This window comes from Acinonyx jubatus, chromosome B2 (genome assembly GCF_027475565.1).
Source record: "Acinonyx jubatus isolate Ajub_Pintada_27869175 chromosome B2, VMU_Ajub_asm_v1.0, whole genome shotgun sequence".
In the NCBI taxonomy this organism is placed as follows: domain Eukaryota; kingdom Metazoa; phylum Chordata; class Mammalia; order Carnivora; family Felidae; genus Acinonyx; species Acinonyx jubatus.
Window position 1 is genome coordinate 116,064,382 of NC_069385.1, and position 20,523 is coordinate 116,084,904.

The window sequence follows — 20,523 nt, forward strand, 5'->3', positions numbered from 1 at the left end:
GTTCTTTTTTTTTTTCTTTAATGTTTATTTATTTTTGAGAGAAAGAGACAGACAGACAGACTGTGAGCAGGGGAGGGGCAGAGAGAGAGAGGGAGAGAGGATCCGAAGCGGGCTTTTTGCTGACAGAGGTGAGCCCTTAGGTGGGGCTCAAACCCACCAACCATGAGATCATGACCCAGGCCGAAGTCAGACACTCAACTGACTGAGCCACCTTGGCGTCCCTTAATTGTCCGTTTCTAAGTGTGCCAAACACCTCCCGTGACACCTAATCCCACCCTTGCAACTCTTCCTGTTTCTGACCTGAAATCCAACTCTAGTGTAAACTTCAGCCCTCAACCTCACCCCCACCCGACTCTAACCATGATCAAGTTCCCGAACGGTTGGTTAAATTTAATGCCGACCTCACAGCCTTCCTAAAATCTCATGTCCAGACCCAATCCTTCAGATGCTGTCATTGAGCCAAGTCTTAACTATACATCCTCACTTCAGCTGTCTCCTGCATGCTTTCTACTTATTCTCCACAGCCTTCCTGAATGTACAGTTCCTGTCAGCTCATATCCTGTTCCACAGCTTTCAAAGGCTTCTTAGCACCCACCAATACCCACTAGCATTAAATATCATTTTGGGCATGACCCAAACATAACTTTCCACTTGTAGCCATTAGCATTAGGTCTGATTACAAGTAACGGAAAATCCCCATGTCACAGTGACTTAAACAAGATGGGTTTCTTTTCTTTTCTCTCTCTCTCTCTCTCAAATCAAGGCTCCCAGCTGCTTGCTCCACAGTCGCAGCTCACTTCCCCCAAAGTTACCTCATGGTCCAATATGGCTGCAAGAGCACCAGCCGCTAGGTCCTCTTGCCAGCCAGTAGGAAGGAAAAAGTAACCAAGAAGGAAAAAGTAACCAAGAAGGATGCACCCCTCCCGTAAAGAACACTTCCCAGAAGTGACAGGCACACTTCCACTTACATCCCAATGGCCAGAATTTGGCCACGTGGTGACGTGGCTGCAAGGAAAGCCAGAAAATATCTTTTTCTGGGTGTCCTTATGTTTAGCTACAAATCAGAGGGTTATTATTAAGGAAGAAGACATATTGGAGGACAAGTAGATGCGCCCAGACCATTATCTGTCCCTGCCTCCCCCTAAGAAGGACCTCAGTTTTGAATCTCATATCATCTGACTACACCGTTCTTTGAAGATTTGGGTCTTGCCTCGCTGACTCTCCTTCATGTCCCCGTGCTAATTCCTGGCGATTTCCGCAGCCAAGTAAACCTTTCCAGAGCCCAGCCTCTCAGTCCTCTCTGATCTTGTCCTCTGATCCTTTCCTCTCTGATCTTGTCCTCAACTTGCCCTCTGCCACTAGGTTCTATCACTGCTGTGTCACAGTGAACCAACCCCTCAGGATCTCCATTTCATACCTCCCACTCTCTGACCCAACTCCCTCCCTCTGGCCCCCCAACTCCCACCACCTTTCAATCCCACCAGAAACTACATCCACTGAGGAATCTGTCACCTTTCCCTGTCCCTTTAACTTACAGATATGTTATTTCTCCCAACTTAAAAGAAAAAAACAAAAAAAACCTCCCTCTCAAATCAACTCTACCCACTAGCCACTACCCCATCTCTGTACTCTCCGAGCCCTCCTCATTCCCTGTCTTCACATTCTCTCTTAAACCCACTCCAGGCAGGATTTGGCCACCCCACTCCTCCCAGCAACTACCTTGCCGGCACCACCTGCAACCTCCATGGTAGGACAGCCAGCAACCAGCTTCCTTGCTCACCTACCGTGACCCGTCCCATCATGTGCCCGATGGGGACAGCCCTGGTTTACGTTTGTTGCTCTGGTGTGATTTTGTTTTGTTATTAAAGTTTATTTGAGAGAAAGGGAGAGAGAGGGCACGTGTGCAAGTGGGGGAGAGGCAGAGAATTCCAAACAGGCTCTGAGCTAACAGAGCGGGGCTCGAACTCACGAACTGTGAGATCATGCCCTGAGCCGACACCAAGAGTCAATTGACCGATTGAGCCACCCAGGCGCCCCGCTCTGGTGTGATTTTGAATAGAATTCCCCTTCACTGCCAAGTGTCTGGGCTTGGACAATAAATTGCACCTGCCGCCCTCTCCCTCAGCAGGGTCTGACAGAGTGGCTTGCTCTCCTCCTCCCACGCTCCGGCGTTTCTTCCTCCTTCCCTCCCTGGCTTCTCCTCAGGATCCTCAGCTGGTCCCTCCTCACCTCCCAGGATCTTCTGACATCATGGTGCCCCTGGGCTCAGTCCTCAGTCGCTCCTCTGCTCTATCTCCACTCATTCCCTCAACCATCTCAGCCAAGTGTTTGCCTGTAACTGTGATGTATGGACTGATGACTCCTAATGTTACATTTCTAGCCCAGACCATATATCCGGCTGCCCTCGTGACATCACACGTAGATGTCCAATTGGCACTTTATTTTTTTTTTTTAAGTTTTTATTTATTCATTTAAGTAATCCCTCCACCCAACATGGGGCTCAAACAATTCTGAGATCAAGGGTCACATGTCTTCCAACTGAGCCAGCCAGGAGCCCCTCAGGTTGGCAATTTAAACTGAACATGTTCACGGGCGCATGGGTGGCTCAGCATCTGACTTCAGCTCAGGTCATGATCTCGAGGTTAGTGAGTTCAAGCCCCGCATCGGGCTCGGTGCTGTCCGCGCAGAGCCTGCTTCAGATCCTCTGTCCCCCAACTCTCTGCCCCTCTCAAAATAAATGTTCTCTCTCAAAATAAATGTTTTTGTTCTCTCAAAAATAAATGATTTTTTAAAATAAATAAATAGGGGCGCCTGGGTGGCTCAGTCGGTCAAGCATCCAACTTTGGCTCAGGTCATCATCTCACAGTTCGTGGGTTTGAGCCCTGCGTCAGGCTCTGTGCTGACAGCTCGGAGCCTGGAGCCTGGATCTGTGTGTCTCTCTCTGCCCCTCCCCTGCTTGTGCTCTGTCTCTGTCTCACACTCTCTCTCTCTCTGTCTCTCAGAAATAAATAAACATTAAAAAAAAAAAAAAGGGAGAAGAAGGTATTAGAGGTTATCTGTGTTCCTGATCTGATTCTTATTCTTAAACTGACCTGCATTTTAACCAAAATCTTGGTGCTCAATCCTAAACCCACCCCTCACCCAAATCTGAACATTATTTACATTGTCTGTAAATTCCCCACACGTGCTCTCCAAGACCCTGAGGAGGGTCTTTTTATTCTTTTTTATTCTTTTCTGAATTTTCCTTTGCTACTTTCTCTTCCTATCATGATCTGGACCTGCATTACTTCTCCAAGTATTTTTTTAAAAATACACTTGCAGGGGGCGCCTGGGTGGCTCAGTCGGTTAAGCGGCCGACTTCGGCTCAGGTCACGATCTCACGGTCCGTGAGTTCGAGCCCCAGGTCGGGCTCTGTGCTGACCGCTCAGAGCCTGGAACCTGTTTCAGATTCTGTGTCTCCCTCTCTCTCTGACCCTCCCCCATTCATGCTCTGTCTCTCTCTGTCTCAAAAATAATAAATAAACGTTAAAAAAATTAAAAAAAATACAATTGCAGGAGTACCTGGGTGGCTCAGTTGGTGGAGCATCCAGCTTCAGTCATGATCTCACATTCGTGGTTGGATTTTCTGTCTCCCTCCACCCCCACCCCTCTCTCAAAAATAAACATTAAAAAACAAAAAAAAAAAAGGATACCAGTGCTAATTCATGAGAACCTTCAGAACACAAAAAGAAGCAAGAAAAATGGATATTTTATTATGCAAATATCTATCAGATTCATGCAACCTGAGAGGAGAGGTCTGAGAAATGAATTTATCTTTTCTTTCACTTAAGAGCTTCTGTGCTCGGGGCGCCTGGGTGGCTCAGTCGGTTAAGCGTCCGACTTCGGCTCAGGTCGTGATCGCACGGTTCGTGGGATCGAGCCCCACATCAGGCTCTGTGCTGAACGCTCAGACCCTGGAGCCTGCTTCTAATTCTGTGTCTCCCTCTTTCTGCCCCTCTCCCACTCACACTTGTCTCTCTCTCTCAGAAATAAATAAACCTTAAAAAAATTAAAAAAAAAAAAAAAAGAGCTTCTGTGTTCATATCAGCTGGCCACGCTCTGGAGCACCGTCCTCTGAAATGGGCCGCCGCGCCCACACCTCTCCTGCAGACGCACAGTCACCTCTGGTTTGGAGAACGGGGCAAGCAGCCTGAGCACTGTTAGAACGTGGATGTTTACAGTTCATCTGGTCAGCACTGAGCCCCAGTCGTGTATTTGTCTGGGGGTTTGAGATCCTCAGGAACTCTCTGAAGTGCGGCTCTTGGAGCCTGGTCAAGGGGGCACCACTGCCCTATTGTGCCAAGCACTTTGCCAGCTGGGAATTTTTGCATAGCTGTGACCTATGCCTGGAAGGCTCTCATTCTTAGTCTCTGAAAGCCTTCAGGTCTCAACTTATTTTATTATTTATTTATTATATAAACTCTACCCCCAACAGGGGACTTGAACTCACAACCCTGAGACCAAGGGTGGCATGCTCTACCATTGAGCCAGCCAGGTGCCCCTTCAGGTCTCAGTGTAAAAACTTTTCTTCTCAGACAGCTTGCTCTGTCCTCTAAATCCAGCCCGAATGGTGCCTGCTGCTCTCCTGGAACCCAGTTCTTTTCCTTCTTGGCATTTATCACAATTAATAGCAATGAGATTGTTATAACTAATTGGTGTATTTATGTCTTTACTCTGTCTTCCTCACCAGAATGTAAGCTCCATGAGGGCAGGGACCACATCGTTTTGTCCATCACTGTATGACCAGGGCTTAGCATACTCTTTGGCACAAAGTTGTGCTCAGGAAATATTTGTTGGCCGATTCTCAACCATGAGTTTCCTCCCCTTTGATATCAGGGTGTTAATGTCTGCCTCATAAATGTTATCGTGAGGGTGGAGAAAGAATGGGAGCAAGGAAACTGACACACAATAGGTGGTCAATAAATTCTATTATTATTTATTATTATTATTATTATTATTATTACCGTGCATTCAGAGGTGAGTGAGGACTGAGGAATCTTGGAGATGGGGACTTGAGGACTACTTAGAATTGGACGGGTTTCCTAGAATCGAGAGGGCATTCCAGGTGGGAACAGCTGAAGCAAAGGCTTGGAGGAGAGAAAATATGAAGGCTGTACCCAAACCTATGTGGCTGTATGAATAGTAGGGTCATGCAGTTAGAAAGGCAGATTAGGGCCAGACTAGGGAGAGCCTTGAATGCCAACCCAGCACATTTAAACTTGATCCTTAGGCAGTAGGGAGCTGATGAATATTTTTGAGCAAAGGTGTCAGCTGAAGAAGTGGTATTTTAGGAAGACTGAATCTGGCAAATCTGGATCAGGTGGACCAAGGAAGTGAAAAACAAGTGTGACTGTTTCATTTAAATCTCCTCTCTAGGGGTGCCTGGGTGGCTCAGTCGTTAAGTGTCTCAGGTCATGATCTCCAGTTTGTGAATTCGAGCCCTGGGTCAGGCTGTGTGTTGACAGCTCAGAGCCTGGAGCCTGTTTTGGATTCTGTGTCTGCCTCCTCTCTCTGCTCCTCCCGTCTCACTCTCTCTCTCTCTCTCAAAAATAAATAAACATTAAAAAATTTTTTAAATCTCATCTCTAATCCTTGTGACTGAATGAAACATGCACAGGTTAAGGACAAAAACCCTGACAGGAGTTCTATCTGGATTCAAGCCCCAACAAAGCAACTTTAGGATCTAGCTGACCCTGAGCACTTCCCAAGCACTCACTTCTCCTCCCCAAGCCTCAGTTTGCCCATCTATAAAATGGAGATAATAACCTCTACCCTGTCTCACTGGACTCTTGTGAGAATCCAATGAAATTAAAAATGCACTCATTAACCCATTCAAAAAACGAACCCCAATCGTGTGTCAAGTTGTGTTGTAAATGCAAAGGAGAAAGAGATGAAATACAAGTGCACTGAAAAGGGGTACATAACATTACCAAGTATTGAGTGCTCACTGTATGCCCCTTTCCACCTGCCCATTTCACTGAATCGGAACAATACCCTTACCAGGTCGAGCCCATTTTATAAATGAGGAAATGGAGGCTCAGAGAGGCTAAGCAAATCATCCAAGGACGTTCAGCCTTAAGTGGCAGAGCTCAGGGCTGACCCATTCGTGAGATGACTGCCTGCCTCCTAGTGCTAAACCTTTGAACACATCTGGCCATGTCCCACTTCTAGGCCTTTACCTTGTCCCTTTCCAGGTAACCCATCCCACTTTTTTTTTTTTTTACCTGTAGAACTCCTATTCATTATCTTTAAATTTTTTTTTAAGTTTATTTATTGACCTAGAGAGAGAGAGAGAGAGAGAGAGAGAGGGAGAAAGAACATGAGCAGGAGAGGGGCAAAGAGAGAGGGTGGGAGAGAGAGAACCCCAAGCAGGCTCCAAGCTGTCAGCGTGGAGCCTGATGTGGGCTCGAACTGTGAGGTCATGACCTGAGCCAAGGTCAAGAGTTGGTCACTTAACTGACTGAACCACTCAGGTGCCCCTTCTCAACTTTTAAATTTTAGATCAGACTGCAGGAAGCCTCCAGGACACCTGATTGGAGCCCCTCCTCTGGGCTTCCTCAGCATTTAACCAAACTCCTCCTATGAGATAATCACATCAACACTATATCTTTGGGGGGCACCTGGCTGGCTCAGTTGGTAGCACAGGTGATTCTTGATCTCCGTGTCATGCGTAGGGTCGTGAGTTTGAGCTCCACCTTGGGCACAGAGATTACCTAAAAAAAAACAAAAACAAAATTTAAAAACACCACACACACACAAAGCACAAAAAATACCATATCTCTGGTCTCTAAACTTTTAAAAAAGCATGTTCCCTATCTGAAAAAAAAAAAAATTAAGTGTACACCCACGATTAGGCATATTTCTCGGTAAAGTACTGTATATACGCAGCCTTCTGTTGATCCATATATATTAACTATTAGTAAATCCTAGTTCTTACTTTTTATGAAAAATAAAGATAAATACAGGATCTGATCTAAGATTTTCTTCCCACACCCCACTGTCCCCCAACGAATTACAAATCAGCATCTCTAACCCAAAGCTGGGTGAGGGGAGGGTGACGCTGGCACGGTGATGGCATCTTTCAGGCTGCAGGGTGGTCTGAGAAGGACTTGGGAGTTCGGCCTCTTCCCTCAGTGGGCTGGGATTGGTGGTGGAGGGGTTCGTGGGCAGGAGCACCTCCCACAGTGCTGCCACCCCCTTGAGCCAGCGGGAGGTGGGGTGAAGTTGAGCCTGGATTAGCGGATGGGGGGGGGGGGCACTGGGAGGCTCCTAGAGCTGCACGGTGGTCAGAGAAGGGGGTGTGGATAGGCGAATGCACCATGCCGCTGCAGGACGACACCCTCCGAGAGGTGTGGGCCTCGGACAGGTCCGGAAGTGCCCCCCCCCCCACCTCAACCTACCTGAACCCTGGGGGGCCCAGGTGGAGGGGCTGGGGAAGGGCAGGAAAAGGTGAGGAAGACAGTCTGATTCCTTTGCTACCCTCAGCGGACATGAGGAGGAAGGCTCGGATATCCAGCAGCGCCCCAAGCAGGTATGTCGCCCCTGCTTGGAAAGGAGGCAGGGAGAGCCCCCCACCCCCCACCCCTGCCTCAACTGTCTGTAAACCTCCTCAGGGTAGCGGATCTGGGAGTGAGACGCATTCCCCTTCGGCAGCGTCTGGAGGTTGCTTTCCTTTAGGGTGGGTGGGTGGGGGTGTGTGTGTGTGTGACTTCGAGGAAAGGGATGTTTGGGGGCATGGGATGTCCAGGGGAGGAATTGGGCCTTGGGGCCTTTGGGGGCGGCCATGGTGCACGGGAGGGGTCATGGTTCTCCACCCCAAGAAGGAGGCTGCTGTTCCCCTCCCGATAATCCGCGGTTATTTCTGGCGGCTCAAGAGATTAGAGGGTCATGCTCAGCCCTCAGAGCCCCCTCCCCCTTTCTTTCCTCTCCCTCCTCCTGACCCCCACTCAGCAGCGACCCGCCAAGGGGCAGAAGTTGAGGAAGAAAAGGACGGAAGCCCCCGAGTCCCCCTGCCCCGAGGGATCCAAGCCCCGGAGGAAACCTGGAGGCGGGCGGGGGGCCGAGCCCGGGGGTGCCCCCAAGGGTGAGGGACGCGGGAAGGCTGCGGCCGGTCCTGGAGCCTCGAGGGGGTGCAGAGGAAGGGAAATGGAGGGGTGGGAGCCGGCCGGAGTAGAAGTGCGTGGGGGCCGGGCGGGCGACGAATGAAAGCGGGGGGAGATCCCCACCGCGAGGAGCCGGAGGGGGCAGCGGCCAGGGCCCCGGCGCCGTCGGAGGAGGGGGCCTGGCCCTGCCTGACCCTGGCCTCTCGGCTCAGCCGGGCGGAGGGGGAAGCCGCGGGAGGAGCCCGCCCCGCAGCCGCCCGAGGCCCGGACGCCGCAGACGGTCTACACCAAGTTCCTCAGAGACCCCGAGGCCAAACGCGACCCGCGGGAAACCTTCCTGGTAGCGCGAGCCCGGGACGCAGTAGACGGTGAGAGGCCGGCGGGAAGGTTGGGAGGGGGGCGCTGGAGAGAAGGAGCCAAGTGGCTAGACAAGAACAGCGACAGAGAGGCGGAAAACTCGGGGAAACAGCCTCCCCTTCTCTGGCCTTCTCTTTGAGCCAGAAAACAAAACAAAACAAAACAAAGAAAGCCCTTTATTTCCGGATGGGGAAACTGAGGCACGGAGGGGTTGAGAGTTTTGTCTTCAACTACAGCTAGGGGCCAGAGGTAGCCCAGATGCGTCTGGCTGGAGGTCAGAAACAGACAAGGACAGGGAGCGGCGAAGTAGGAGAAACCGTGAGAAACAGCCCAGGTGCGGTCACTGGGGGCAGAGAAGGGCCAAACTGGAAGACAGGCAGGAACGTGTGAGGAGGTGAGAGTCCCAGAGAGAGAGAGGGGAAGGTGCTACAGACAAGGGCATCCCCCCAGAACAGGATTGCCTAGCCCCTAGCATTCCCCCCAACTCCAGCTCACTCCCCCAAGCAGCCTGAGGTCACTCCCTCCTGTTCCAGGAGAGCCTCCCGCCTCTGGCTCTCATTTCCCAGGAATCTGGAGGGGACTGAGCCCCCAGCTAATGGGACACATCCCAGCCCCCATTATGAGGAGTTTCTGCCTACAGAGGATGAGGAGGAAGAAGAGGAAGACCATGAAGAGGAAGAGGAAGAGGAGGAGGAGGAGGAAAAGAAAGAGAAAATCCCTCTGCCTCCCAAGAAGCCTCCTAAAGAGAAGACTTCCGCAGGCATCAAGGAGAGGAGGGCCAAGGCCCAGGGTCAGAAGGGTGAGTGTTGAGGGTAAGAAGGGAGCACCACAGACGTGTAAAACTAGCCCTGTCCTTCAGCGGCTTGGGGGCCTCGTCGATACGCCAGAGTTCACACATCAAGAAGTTACCCAGCGCCTGGACACGAGAGTTTCTCTCCCTGGTGGTGTCGTCCCCCTGATGGTCCTTAAGTGCATAGCCTGCCTGGGGGCTCTGTGAGCCAGGGAGGGCAGAGGATTTTAGTTTTCGTTGTGATTTTTCAGCTTTTTAAAAAACTCAATATGAATTATTGTTATAATTTCCATAAAAGCATCAAAGTGATTACTGTAAAAATCAGTCAATGAATAAATGCTGTGATGGCTCTCTGGCCTGGGCACCTCACCCTACAGGTACCCCAGTCTGGTTTAAAGGTGGACAGGTAGCTGGCACCTTGGGCCCCTGTGAGAGAGGGAGAGAGTGCTCTCTGTATCACCTGCCAGAGGGGGTTTTCTGGGGATGGCATGGGAGCTGGGTTTCATTCATTCATTCATTCATTCATTCATTCATTCATTCATGTATTCTGTAACACCAATAAGCTCCTGGTGTTTGTCCAGCCCTTTATGGACTCAGGATTAAAACTTGATGAGCAGAAGACAGACTCTGGGCCCTTGTCGGGCCATGATGAGTGGGTTGGAAGGTGGTCTTCAGCCCCAACAGGCTCTTCTTTGTCTAACCCCTACCTCCATTTCCAGGGGACCTGGGAAGCCCTGTCCCCCCATCCAAACCTCTTCGAATGAAGAAGAAGGAGGTACCAGCGGGGGAGGGGACCAAGATGAGAAAGACAAAGAAGAAAGGTGAGACTAGCCTCTGGAGGAACAGGGGACTCCGGATGTGGTGGAGGGTGACTCCTTCACATCCACACACACAGGGCCTGGGGAGGCTGACAAGGACACCTCAATGAGCCCGACCAGAGTGACAAAGAAGAGCCCAGCAGCCATGTTTCTGGTGGGGGAAGATGGCCCCGCTGAGAAAGCTCGGAAGAAGAAAGGTGGGTGGCAGTGGCCTCCGGTATCAGGACATCTAGAGGCAGTCCTGGGGGTCCTGGAGTCAGAAGACTTGGGAGGCATCTTGACCTGCCCACGTTAATAGCTGTGACTATTAAGGCAGGTATTGTAGCCTTTCTGAGGCCCCTATAACAGTAATGTGGGATGATTCTCTTGTGGTTGTGGGGAGGGTCCAAGTGAGACATGGGTGTTAGATGTACTTTGCAAACCATGAAGTGCTCTGCAGGGTAAGGGGTTAACAGGCTCGTTCCACGCCCAGGCACTCCCAAAGGCTCAGAAGAGGAGAGGAAGGAGGAAGAGGAAGAGGAAGAGGAGGAAGAAGTGACAAAGAACAGCAATCAGAAGGGCAAAGCGAAAGGAAAAGGCAAAAAGGTTGGGGCCCAGAGGGGAAGGGGACTGATGTCCTCAGGGAGCAATGGCAGGGGCCTGGGTTTGGGGGACTGGAGTATGGAACCTCGTTGGGGGGCTGGGGCCATGAAGTCACTTGGGGTTAGAATCATGACTCCCTCTCTGATGACAGGCTAGGAGGACAAAGGGCACCAGACTTGTGAGAAAAGAAAAGGCTGTTGTGGGGTCACCATGCTGGGATTGGTGCCCTGGGGGCCTGATGTTATCTGGGCTCTAAGCCCTCCCCTCCGCAGCCTAACATCAGACATGGTCAGAGAGGCTCACACAGCCCCAATATGAAGAGACCCCATTTTCTTTTTCTTTTTAATTTTTTTAAACGTTTTATTTTATTTTTGAGAGAGAGAGAGAGAGCACGAGCAGGGGAGGGGCAGAGAGAGAGGAAAACACAGAATCTGAGGCAGGTTCCAGGCTCCAAACTGTCAGCACAGAGCCCGATGCAGGGCTTGAACTCACAAACCGTGAGATCGTGACCCAAACTGAAGTTGGACACAACCAACCGAGCCCCCCAGGTTCCCTGAGACACTCATTTTCTGTACCCGGGAGGTAGAACTCACAGGCAGACAGGGACACGTGTACTCACCCTTGGGCGCACTGGCTGGCTGTAGGAGTTGTAAGAATATTTGCATGCTACTGCTCTAAGTTCTCCAAGTGCTTTCTGCTACCCCACCCCGGACCACCCACCCTTCCAGCAACTGAAGGGTTAACAGTGGCGGACAGGGGCCTCCTGCGCCCTCCCCCAGGCCCACCAGCATCCATTCTGACCGGGCATTCTCCATGAGCAGAACAGGTTGTTAACAGTTTGAATATTCCTCTTCCTCACAAATAGGACTCAGGTACCGACATGCACAGGCGGGACCAAGCAGGAGAGAGAGGGCCAGTTGGAGAAAGAAAGCGATGAAAGTCTTTGAGAAATTGGTTTCCACAAGCAGAGAGATCACCATGAGGGCAGGGCTGGGGGCTTGGCCATGTGGGCTTATGAGCCTGTTCAAGAGTGGTCGGGTCTTGGGGGACCTGATTCACATGGGCCCACATCACCAGGTACCGATATATAGACTGCAAGGCCAGTTTATTATCTCCCATGGGGAATATAACCACGGCACAGCCTTCAGTACAGTAGGCTCTAGAAATTGACAGCTGTGGAAATGTTTGAATAAGCTCTGGCTTTCTCCACATCACATTCCAAACATAGTCTTGTGTTTCCAAAGTTTCTTCTGGAGCAGCCCGGAGTGGAGAAGATGTTCAAGGGTCCGCAGGCTAAGGGCCTGCTCGCTGCCACCAGCCTCACCTCACACACAGTCCCAACCTGCCCTCAGCAAAAACAGCCAACCACAGCGTATCGGGGATTCCCAGTGACTCTCACGTAGCACACACCCGGGCTGGCCGTCCCTTGTCCCCCCCCCCCCCGTCTTGTGAGGGATAGCACATGAGGGCAGACGGCACCAGGTTTGTGAGAAGCAGAAGGGCAGCTGCGGGGCCGCCAGGCCAGGCCAGGCCAGCCTACGTTGTAATGCAACCAAACTGCTCTGAGGAGTTTTTCCCTGAGCAAAATAAGCTTATTTATTCATTCATTGTCTTACCTCTGTATTGCTGTGTAGCAAACCACCCCAAAACTTAGTGCCTCAAAACAACAAACATTTATTTTCTTCATTCCTGTAAGTCAGGAATGTAGGAGTGGCTTAGCGAGGCACGTACTTCTGGCTCGGGGGTCTCATGAGATTGCAGTCAAGATGTCAGCTGGGTCTGCAGTCACTCTGAAAGCTTGACTGGAAATAAAGAATCCACTTCTAGAATGGTTCACTGTCATGATTGTTGGCTGGGGCCCTCTCCATAGGGCTGCCTGACTGTTCTCATGACAATGGCAGCCAACTTCTCTCAGGGCTCAAGAGTGGCCCAAGAGGGGCGCCTGGGTGGCTCAGCCGGTTAAGCGGCCGACTTCGGCTCAGGCCATGATCTCGAGGTCCGTGAGTTCAAGCCCCGTGTCGGGCTCTGTGCTGACAGCTCGGAGCCTGGAGCCTGCTTCAGATTCTGTGTCTCCCTCTCTCTGCCCCTCCCCTGTTCATGCTCTGTCTCTCCCTGTCTCAAAAATAAATAAACGTTAAAAGAAAAAAAAAATTAAAAAAAAAAAAAAAGAGTGGCCCAAGAGAGACAGCAAGGAGAAGGCACGATATCTTTCATGACCTAGCCTTAGACTAATCACTTAGAAGTGACCCATCACTTCTGCTATATTCCATCGGTCAGAAACACCGACCCTGATACAGTGTGGAAGGGGACTACACAAGGGTGTAAATACCAGGAGGCAAGGACCACTGGGGCTCGTCTTGAAGGCTGGCTACCACATTCACTGAATATTTACTACACAGTATAATAATACCAGTAGCTAATACTACGGTAACACTATGTGCTTAGAACACAGCAATTCATACCTTCGGCCTCACCTCAGTTCACCCCTTGACATCATGTCCACTGAAGGAAGGTCTTTCTAAGGCCCTGGCTCTCACAGGAGGCTGCACAGCATTTAAAGCCTAGTTACACTTCTTACTAGCTATATGAACTTGGGCAAGTTGCTTAGCCTCTTTGAGCCTCAGCTCCTTCATCAGTAAAATTGGACAACTACTTCAGTAGTTACTGAGAAGGGAATTAAACCATGTAACATTTGGAAGATCCTTAGAACTATGCCTGGCACATTGGTAGGCTTTATAGGAGTGTTTGTTTAATGTATCAATTAAGTAAGGTCTGTCCCCGGTGTCCAGCCCCAACTTACGCATTTCTCAGATGGAAACACCGAGTCACAGTTAAACTGGGTAAAGAGTTGGGGCACTTGAGCGGCTCAGTTGGTTAAGCGTCCAGCTTTGGCTCAGGTCATGATCTCGCAGTTCGTGAGTTCGAGCCCTGCATCGGGCTCTGTGCTGATGGCTCAGAGCCTGGAGCCTGCTTCGGATTCTGTTTCCCTCTCTCTGCCCCTCCCCTGCTCACACACTCTCTCTCTCTCAAAAAATAAACATTAAAAACAAATTAAAAAGGAAACAGGGTAAAGAGTTAGTGGTGGAATCAGGATTTGAATCCAAGCTGTCTGGTTCCAGAGCCCAGGCTCTTAACCACAAGCTAAGCAAAAAAGAAAGCGCCAAGCTCCCCAGAGCCTCGTATCGTGGGCTGCTGAGCCGCTGGGGAAGTGTGAGGGGCCCAGCCCACTGTAGCTGGCCCATCTGTTCTCTTCCCACACAGAAAGCGGTGAGTTGTCCGGCCCACCCTGCCTGTGTCCCAGCTCCGGGGACCTGCTGAGGGCAGAGGAGCTAGTGCTGTAGGCTGATACATGCTGTGCCCCCACCCAGAAGGAGGAGAGAGCCCCATCTCCACCCGTGGAAGTGGATGAACCCCGGGAGTTTGTGCTTCGGCCTGCCCCTCAGGGCCGGACAGTTCGCTGCAAGCTGACCCGGGACAAGAAGGGCATGGATCGGGGCCTGTATCCCTCCTACTTCCTGCACCTGGACACAGAGAAGAAGGTGGGTAGGGGAGAGGTGGCAGGGGAGAGAGAGGGCAGGGGGCAGGACCCAGGCTGAGGGTGGAGCTAGAGCCAAATGGGGGGGGGGGGAGAGTGGTGGATACAGGACAAATAGGCCTTCTCTCTCCCCCCCACCCTTCTCTTTCCTTCACCCATCTTCGCCTCCCATCCTCTGTCACCTGTCTCCCCCTGTCCCCAGGTGTTCCTCTTGGCTGGCAGGAAGCGGAAACGTAGCAAGACGGCCAATTACCTCATCTCCAGCGACCCTACCAATCTGTCTCGAGGAGGGGAGAATTTCATTGGGAAGCTGAGGTAGGGCTGGGAGGCCCAGGACCGCAAGAACGCCATGGCGGGTCACTTTCGTCTCCCTGTGCCCGGCAGTGTCCACCACACTGGACCCTCTGGAAACGTCCCCTGACCCAGGGGTTCCCACACTTTAAATGTGTACAGATCACTTGGAAGTGTTGTTAAAATGGCTCAGTGGGTCTGGGTTTGGGGCAAGATTCTTCACTTTTCTTTTTCTTTTTGAGAGAGACAGAGACAGAATGTGAGTGGGTTGGGGCAGAGAGAGAGGGAGACACAGAATCGGAAGCGGGCTCCAGCTCGGAGCCCGATGCGGGGCTCGAACCCACAAACTGCGAGATCATGACCTGAGCTGAAGTCGGACACTCAACCGACTGAGCCACCCAGGCACCACTTTTTTTTTTTTAATGTAGATTCTTCACTTTTTTTTTTTTTTTACGTTTACTTATTTATTTTGTGAGAGAAAGAGAGGGCAAGTCGGGGGGGGGGGGGGACAGAGAGCATTTCAAGCAGCCTCTGCGCTGTCAGCAGAGCCCGATGTGAGGCTCAGTTGCAAGAACCCTGAGATCAAGAGTTGGATGCTTAACCGACTGAGCCACCCAGGTGCCCCTCTTCATTTCTAATAAGCACCCAGGTGATGCCCATGCTACTCGACCCTGTACCTCACTTGGAATAGGTCATAAGGTCCATGAGGGCAATGCCCATGCCTGTCTTGTTCATGGTTGAATTCCTAGCACCTGGCACATAGTAGCTACTCAATAAACATTTACTAAGTGAATGAAAAAACAAATATCTGGCACCTACCCTGTGCTGTGTCTCCCCATATATCTCCTCTAATCCGCATTGCAAATCTGAGAGGTAAGGGGAAGGTGAATCCCTGAGTCAGGCCTTATTTCTTTTATGTATGTGTTAATAAACACATACAGTCTACCTATGTGTCAGGCATAGTTCTACTTTCCAAATATTAATCCATTTAATCCTTTTATTGGCCAAATGAGGAAAATACTGTTATTATGCCCATTTTACAGAGGGGGAAGTTGAGGCTCAGAGAGTTTAGCTTGCCTAGGGTCACACAGTAAGAGATGGATTTGAGATCTGAAGGCTGCCCAGTGTCCTTCCAGATCCAGCTTTAAAGAAGATCTCATGAGGGAAGCGTGGGGCAGAGGACATGAATTGCTCTGTCCTACGACACCCATACCCTTGACACAGGAAGCTCTCCGAATTGCCTGGCTGGGAGGAAGGGTCTTGGAGGAGGGGTACAGAATCCCCTCAGCCCTGCCCCCCAGCTCCACCCTGCTTGCAGGTCCAATCTCCTGGGCAACCGCTTCACTGTCTTTGACAACGGGCAGAACCCGCACCGCGGAGGAGGCAGCACTGATGTGGGGCGCCTTCGGCAGGAGCTGGCAGCTGTGATCTATGTGAGAACTCGGCCTGGGCCCCCTGGCAGCACCCTCCCCTTTGCAGGGGCCGACCTAACAGGTGTGTCCCTCCCAGGAAACCAACGTGTTGGGCTTCCGAGGTCCCCGGCGCATGACGGTAATCATCCCAGGCATGAATACGGAGAACGAGAGGGTCCCCATCCGGCCGCGAAATGTGAGCCCAGCACCTGCCTGACACCTCTCCCTGAGGGTCCTACTCCCATGTGACCCACCCATGACCCACTCCTGGGGAGCTGGGGGGGTGGGGGCTCAGCTTGCCCACACCCAACTTCCGGAGCACACTCATCACCCTGTGTCACAAATTCATTCTGGAAACTTGTGGAATGAATTCAGGGGTTTCGTCATTGAATTCACAGAAACAAATGCAATGAGGACTTTTTTTCCAGTTTACCCCAGACCATACATTCACATATTCATTCAACACATGTATATTGAGTGCTGAGGATTATTCTAGGAAACTGGAAGATGTCAGTGAATAAAACAAAGATCTGACCTCATGAAGCCGGCATTCTAGTGGAGGAGACGGACAGTAGACAATAATTGTGATAAGCAAAAAAATTGTATAGTACATTAGAAGGCGATAAGTGGTATGGGAAAAAAAAGAAAACATCAAACAGGAGAAGAGAGATGTGCGTGCATGTTCCATATTAAATACGGTGGTCAGAGTAGGCCTCACTGAGAAGGTGACATTTAAGCAAAGACCTGAAGGAGGGGAGGGAGCAAGCCTGTGGATATCTGGGGAAAGAGCATCCAGGCAGTGGGAAGAGCCAGTGCAAAGGCCCTGAGGCAGAGTGGTGCCTGGTGGGTTTGAGGTGAGAGGTGAGAGTGAGGGGTAGATTGGACCTGTACAACTGGTTTCTACCCCTGGGAGAAACAGGAAGCCACAGCAGGGTTCTCAGGAGTGACATGATTTGACTTTTATTTTAAAAAGCAAAGGTTGCTTGTTTTTGTGTGTGTATGTGTGTGTGTGAGGGAGAGGGTAAGATGGAGAGATAGGACATCTAGGTGGCCTCCTTAGGTGTCAGTCCCTTGCTCCGCTGCCTTAGCACTGCAAGTCAGTGAGCCCAAGGTTTCACAGACAGGCGGACTGGCATGCTCCATGCTCTTAGTCAAGTCACTTTACTCATTTACAATGAAAAATCACAGCCACCAGCTGATCACGCATCCTTCCCTGCTGGAAAGTCACACCGTATTGACTTTCCATGGGGCACGAGGCATGTAGGGTCCCACAGTTACTCCTTCCATGCCTGGAACAAACACACAAATGCTCCAGAGGCAGTGCGTCCTGAGCATGTTTGGGCTTCGTAAGAACCACCCTGTGCTGCTTTAGGTAACTCTTTTCCGTTTCACAATTCATTCATTCTATGATCATTCATTAAAGCCAGGCACTGAGGATCCAAAATCAACACAACAGTTACCATCAGAACCATGATATTTACTGAGCATTTACTCTGTGCCAGGAACTGATCTGAATAACATTCCATGCACTATTAACTTATTTAATCCTCACAATACTCTGTTGTGAGGGAAACTGAGGCACAGGGACATTAAACTATTATACCCGCCCTTAGAGTATCTAATGTTGTCCATTAGAGTACAGTGGGAGAAACCATAAAAGCAAGGTGTCACGGAGACTCACAGCTAAGACATCTAAATCAGACATGGGGTCAGGAAGGCTTCGGGGAGGACATGATCTTGAGGGGACTCACTCTAAGCCATGAATGTGACTCAGGAAACTCGGGAAAGAAATATCTCAAGAGCACTATCATATAGACACCATTCCTTCCTTCAAGAAACTCTCTTCCAGGACATCTTAACTGTTTACCTGTCTCCGCAAGCGCCACTGTGAGCTCCTGGTGGGTCCCAGAATGTCTGGTTCATCCTTGTAATCAGGTACCAGCATGTGGCCATTCCTAAGACCCCTTGGGTATCCACAGCCCAGAGCACCTGCTGTGTGCCCGATGCTACTTTCCATTTTCCAACCCTCCGCTTTGGCATCCCACAGCAAAACCCCGTTCTCACAGATGTAGCCCATGCCCACAAGGACACCACAGAGACCAAAGGTGCTCTCAAGGATCCCCTGAACGGATGTTGATATCCAGGCTGCACGCTAACACAGACACGCAAAGGCATGCTCAGGTTCCTAGGCCCCTTCCCCTCGGTCCCGAGATACCTCGGCCCCCTCTAACCGCCCTCTTCCTAATTCTCCCCCTGGCACCCCAGACCAGCGATGGGTTGCTGGTGCGCTGGCAAAACAAGACACTGGAGAGCCTCATCGAGCTGCACAACAAGCCCCCCGTCTGGAATGAAGACAGCGGCTCCTACACCCTCAACTTCCAAGGCCGAGTCACACAAGCCTCCGTCAAGAACTTCCAGATCGTTCACGCCGATGACCGTGAGTGTCGGAGGGCCCGAGCCACCACCTCCAGAATCCCAACCCTCACTGAGGCCCTTTCCCCACCATCCCTCTTGCGTGCACACTTGCGTGCCCTCACTCTCTCGCTGCACCCCCCCTCCCCCCCCCAGCTGTCCTTTATTGCTGGAGCCAGAACAACCGGGAAGGTTACTCCCTCCTGCAGGGGCATTGACACCATGCTCCCAGGAGCCTCAGATATTCCAAGCAGGTGTCTTGGGGCTCATTGTTCCAGGCCTTCTTTCTAGCATTGACCAGAGCCTGGGGTAGATACTGGGATACCCTGGGTAAGAGAAACTGTGTTGAAGGGAGAATTAATCTGCTGGAGTTTGAAAACCACTGATAGCGCAACGTCTATGTGGTCAAAGATGGTGCTGAGGCTCAGAGAGGGCAGCGCCTTCCCCAAAGGCAGCAACTCCAGGAGGTTCCACTGGCCATCGAAATTTATTTCAAAAACACTTGCACAGTGCTTTCCATGTGCTAGGCACTGTTCTCTGGACTTTACAGATACTGAATCATTAAATCTTTTCAATAGCCCTGTGAGGAAGGTATATTTGTCGCTATTTGGCAGATGAGAAAACTGAGGCACAGAGAGGTTAAGTAACTTCCCCAAGGTCATAAAGCAATTAAGAGGTAGAGCTGGCTTGAGAACGCAGGTGGTCTGGCTCCAGAGCCCCAGCTCCTATCCCCTTCAGGATGGCTGCCTTGTAGGGGTAGGGAATATTAATCAAGCATTTCTGAATGCCTACTCTATTGTCCTCTCTCAAGTAAGGTCAAAGGCCTGGCCTCAAGGAATTAGGGAAAAAAGATATGCCCAGAAAACACAATTAAGTACAGATGTCCCTGTTACAAGCCTGGGGGAGAAGTTCCCACTAGGGTTAAGGAAGTTTGGGGATGGAAAGATATTCTCCCCAGGGACACCAAGGTTCCCAGGATTTGCTACCATTGAGCAACTTCTCCATCCCCCACTCCATCCTAGGGATGGTTCCCCAGTGTCACCTGTCCCAAGGCCTTGGAAAACTGCTCTCCAGATCACATTTCTGGTGGAGCCTGGTCTGCAGAGATCAGGGGTATTTTTAGCAACTTCCTGTCTCTATGGATGCTGGGGGAGGTGTTGGGACTAGGGTTGGGAACCTGGACCAGATATGGGATGGGGTTGAGTGGAGCCACCGGATAAGGAAGGATTCAGGGGGCTAGTTAAGAGATAGAGCCTGGCAGTCTAAGATGGGACTTGGTGTCTGGGGATGGGAAGAAGGAATGAGGCCAGAGACAATGGAAAGAAAAGGATTCTAGGCTTGGGGAAGTGTGACAGGTTCCTATATTTAAGTGCCTGTCATACACATAGCCCTAGGTGGCAGAAGATAAGGCAGGGTCCCTGCCCTCAGGGGCTTACAGTCAGTCAGAAGTCTGGTAAACCGGCAGGTGGGACTGGTTGGGCCAGATAAGAAGGGGTGGATGGGTGGAGGGGTGAATACTTGAGAGGGTGGCTGAGGATTAGTGTTCCAATACAAGGGAGGGGAACTGTTCCCAGTGTTGAGGGGGCTGTCTGCCAGGAATGGGAACCCAGGAGGTCGTGGGCCACCCCACCCCTGTCTGTGTCCACAGCCGACTACATTGTACTGCAGTTCGGCCGCGTGGCCGAGGACGCCTTCACCCTAGACTACCGGTACCCGCTGTGCGCCCTGCAGGCCTTCGCCATCGCCCTCTCCAGTTTCGATGGGAAGCTGGCCTGCGAATGACCCCAGCAGCCCCCAGCGCCCCCAGCGCCCTCCAAGGGTGGGGGAAAGGATTCAGTGGAGGGTTGCAGTGTCTATTCACCAAAGCCCCCACTGAAGACTCCTCTCTTGTCGGGGGCTGACCCCTCACTGTCTCTGAGTGACCTCCATCCACTCTCCAGCCTGGCACAGGCCGAGGCAGGGGAGGAGCTCAGACGGCGGTCCGACAGAGATGAAGAACATCTGGAGTTGGGAGCCACACATCTGGTCGCGGAGCTAGCCTGCGCCGCTTCACCAGCCGCCCCCCCTTCCCCGCCCCGAGCCCCAGTCACTTCCTGTCCAGGAGCAGTAGTCAGTGTTGTTTTAACCCCCTCCGGGATCGTACTAGGGCTCCGCGGAGTGGGGCGGGTTCCGAGGAGGGGGTAGG

General features: G+C 51.4%; 1 protein-coding gene across 1 annotated transcript; it reads left to right on the plus strand.

Moving 5' to 3' along the window:
- The first annotated feature begins 7,867 nt into the window (after positions 1-7,867).
- TULP1 (TUB like protein 1) lies at positions 7,868-20,482 on the plus strand. Its single transcript, XM_053222907.1, has 13 exons — positions 7,868-8,122; positions 8,354-8,509; positions 9,139-9,297; positions 10,008-10,109; positions 10,184-10,303; positions 10,579-10,691; positions 13,950-13,955; positions 14,057-14,227; positions 14,426-14,538; positions 15,833-15,947; positions 16,024-16,122; positions 18,192-18,363; positions 19,987-20,482. The coding sequence occupies exons 1-13, from the start codon at positions 7,927-7,929 to the stop codon at positions 20,118-20,120; spliced, it is 1,656 nt and encodes a 551-aa protein (XP_053078882.1). The 5' UTR covers positions 7,868-7,926; the 3' UTR covers positions 20,121-20,482.
- The last annotated feature ends 41 nt before the right edge of the window (positions 20,483-20,523 follow it).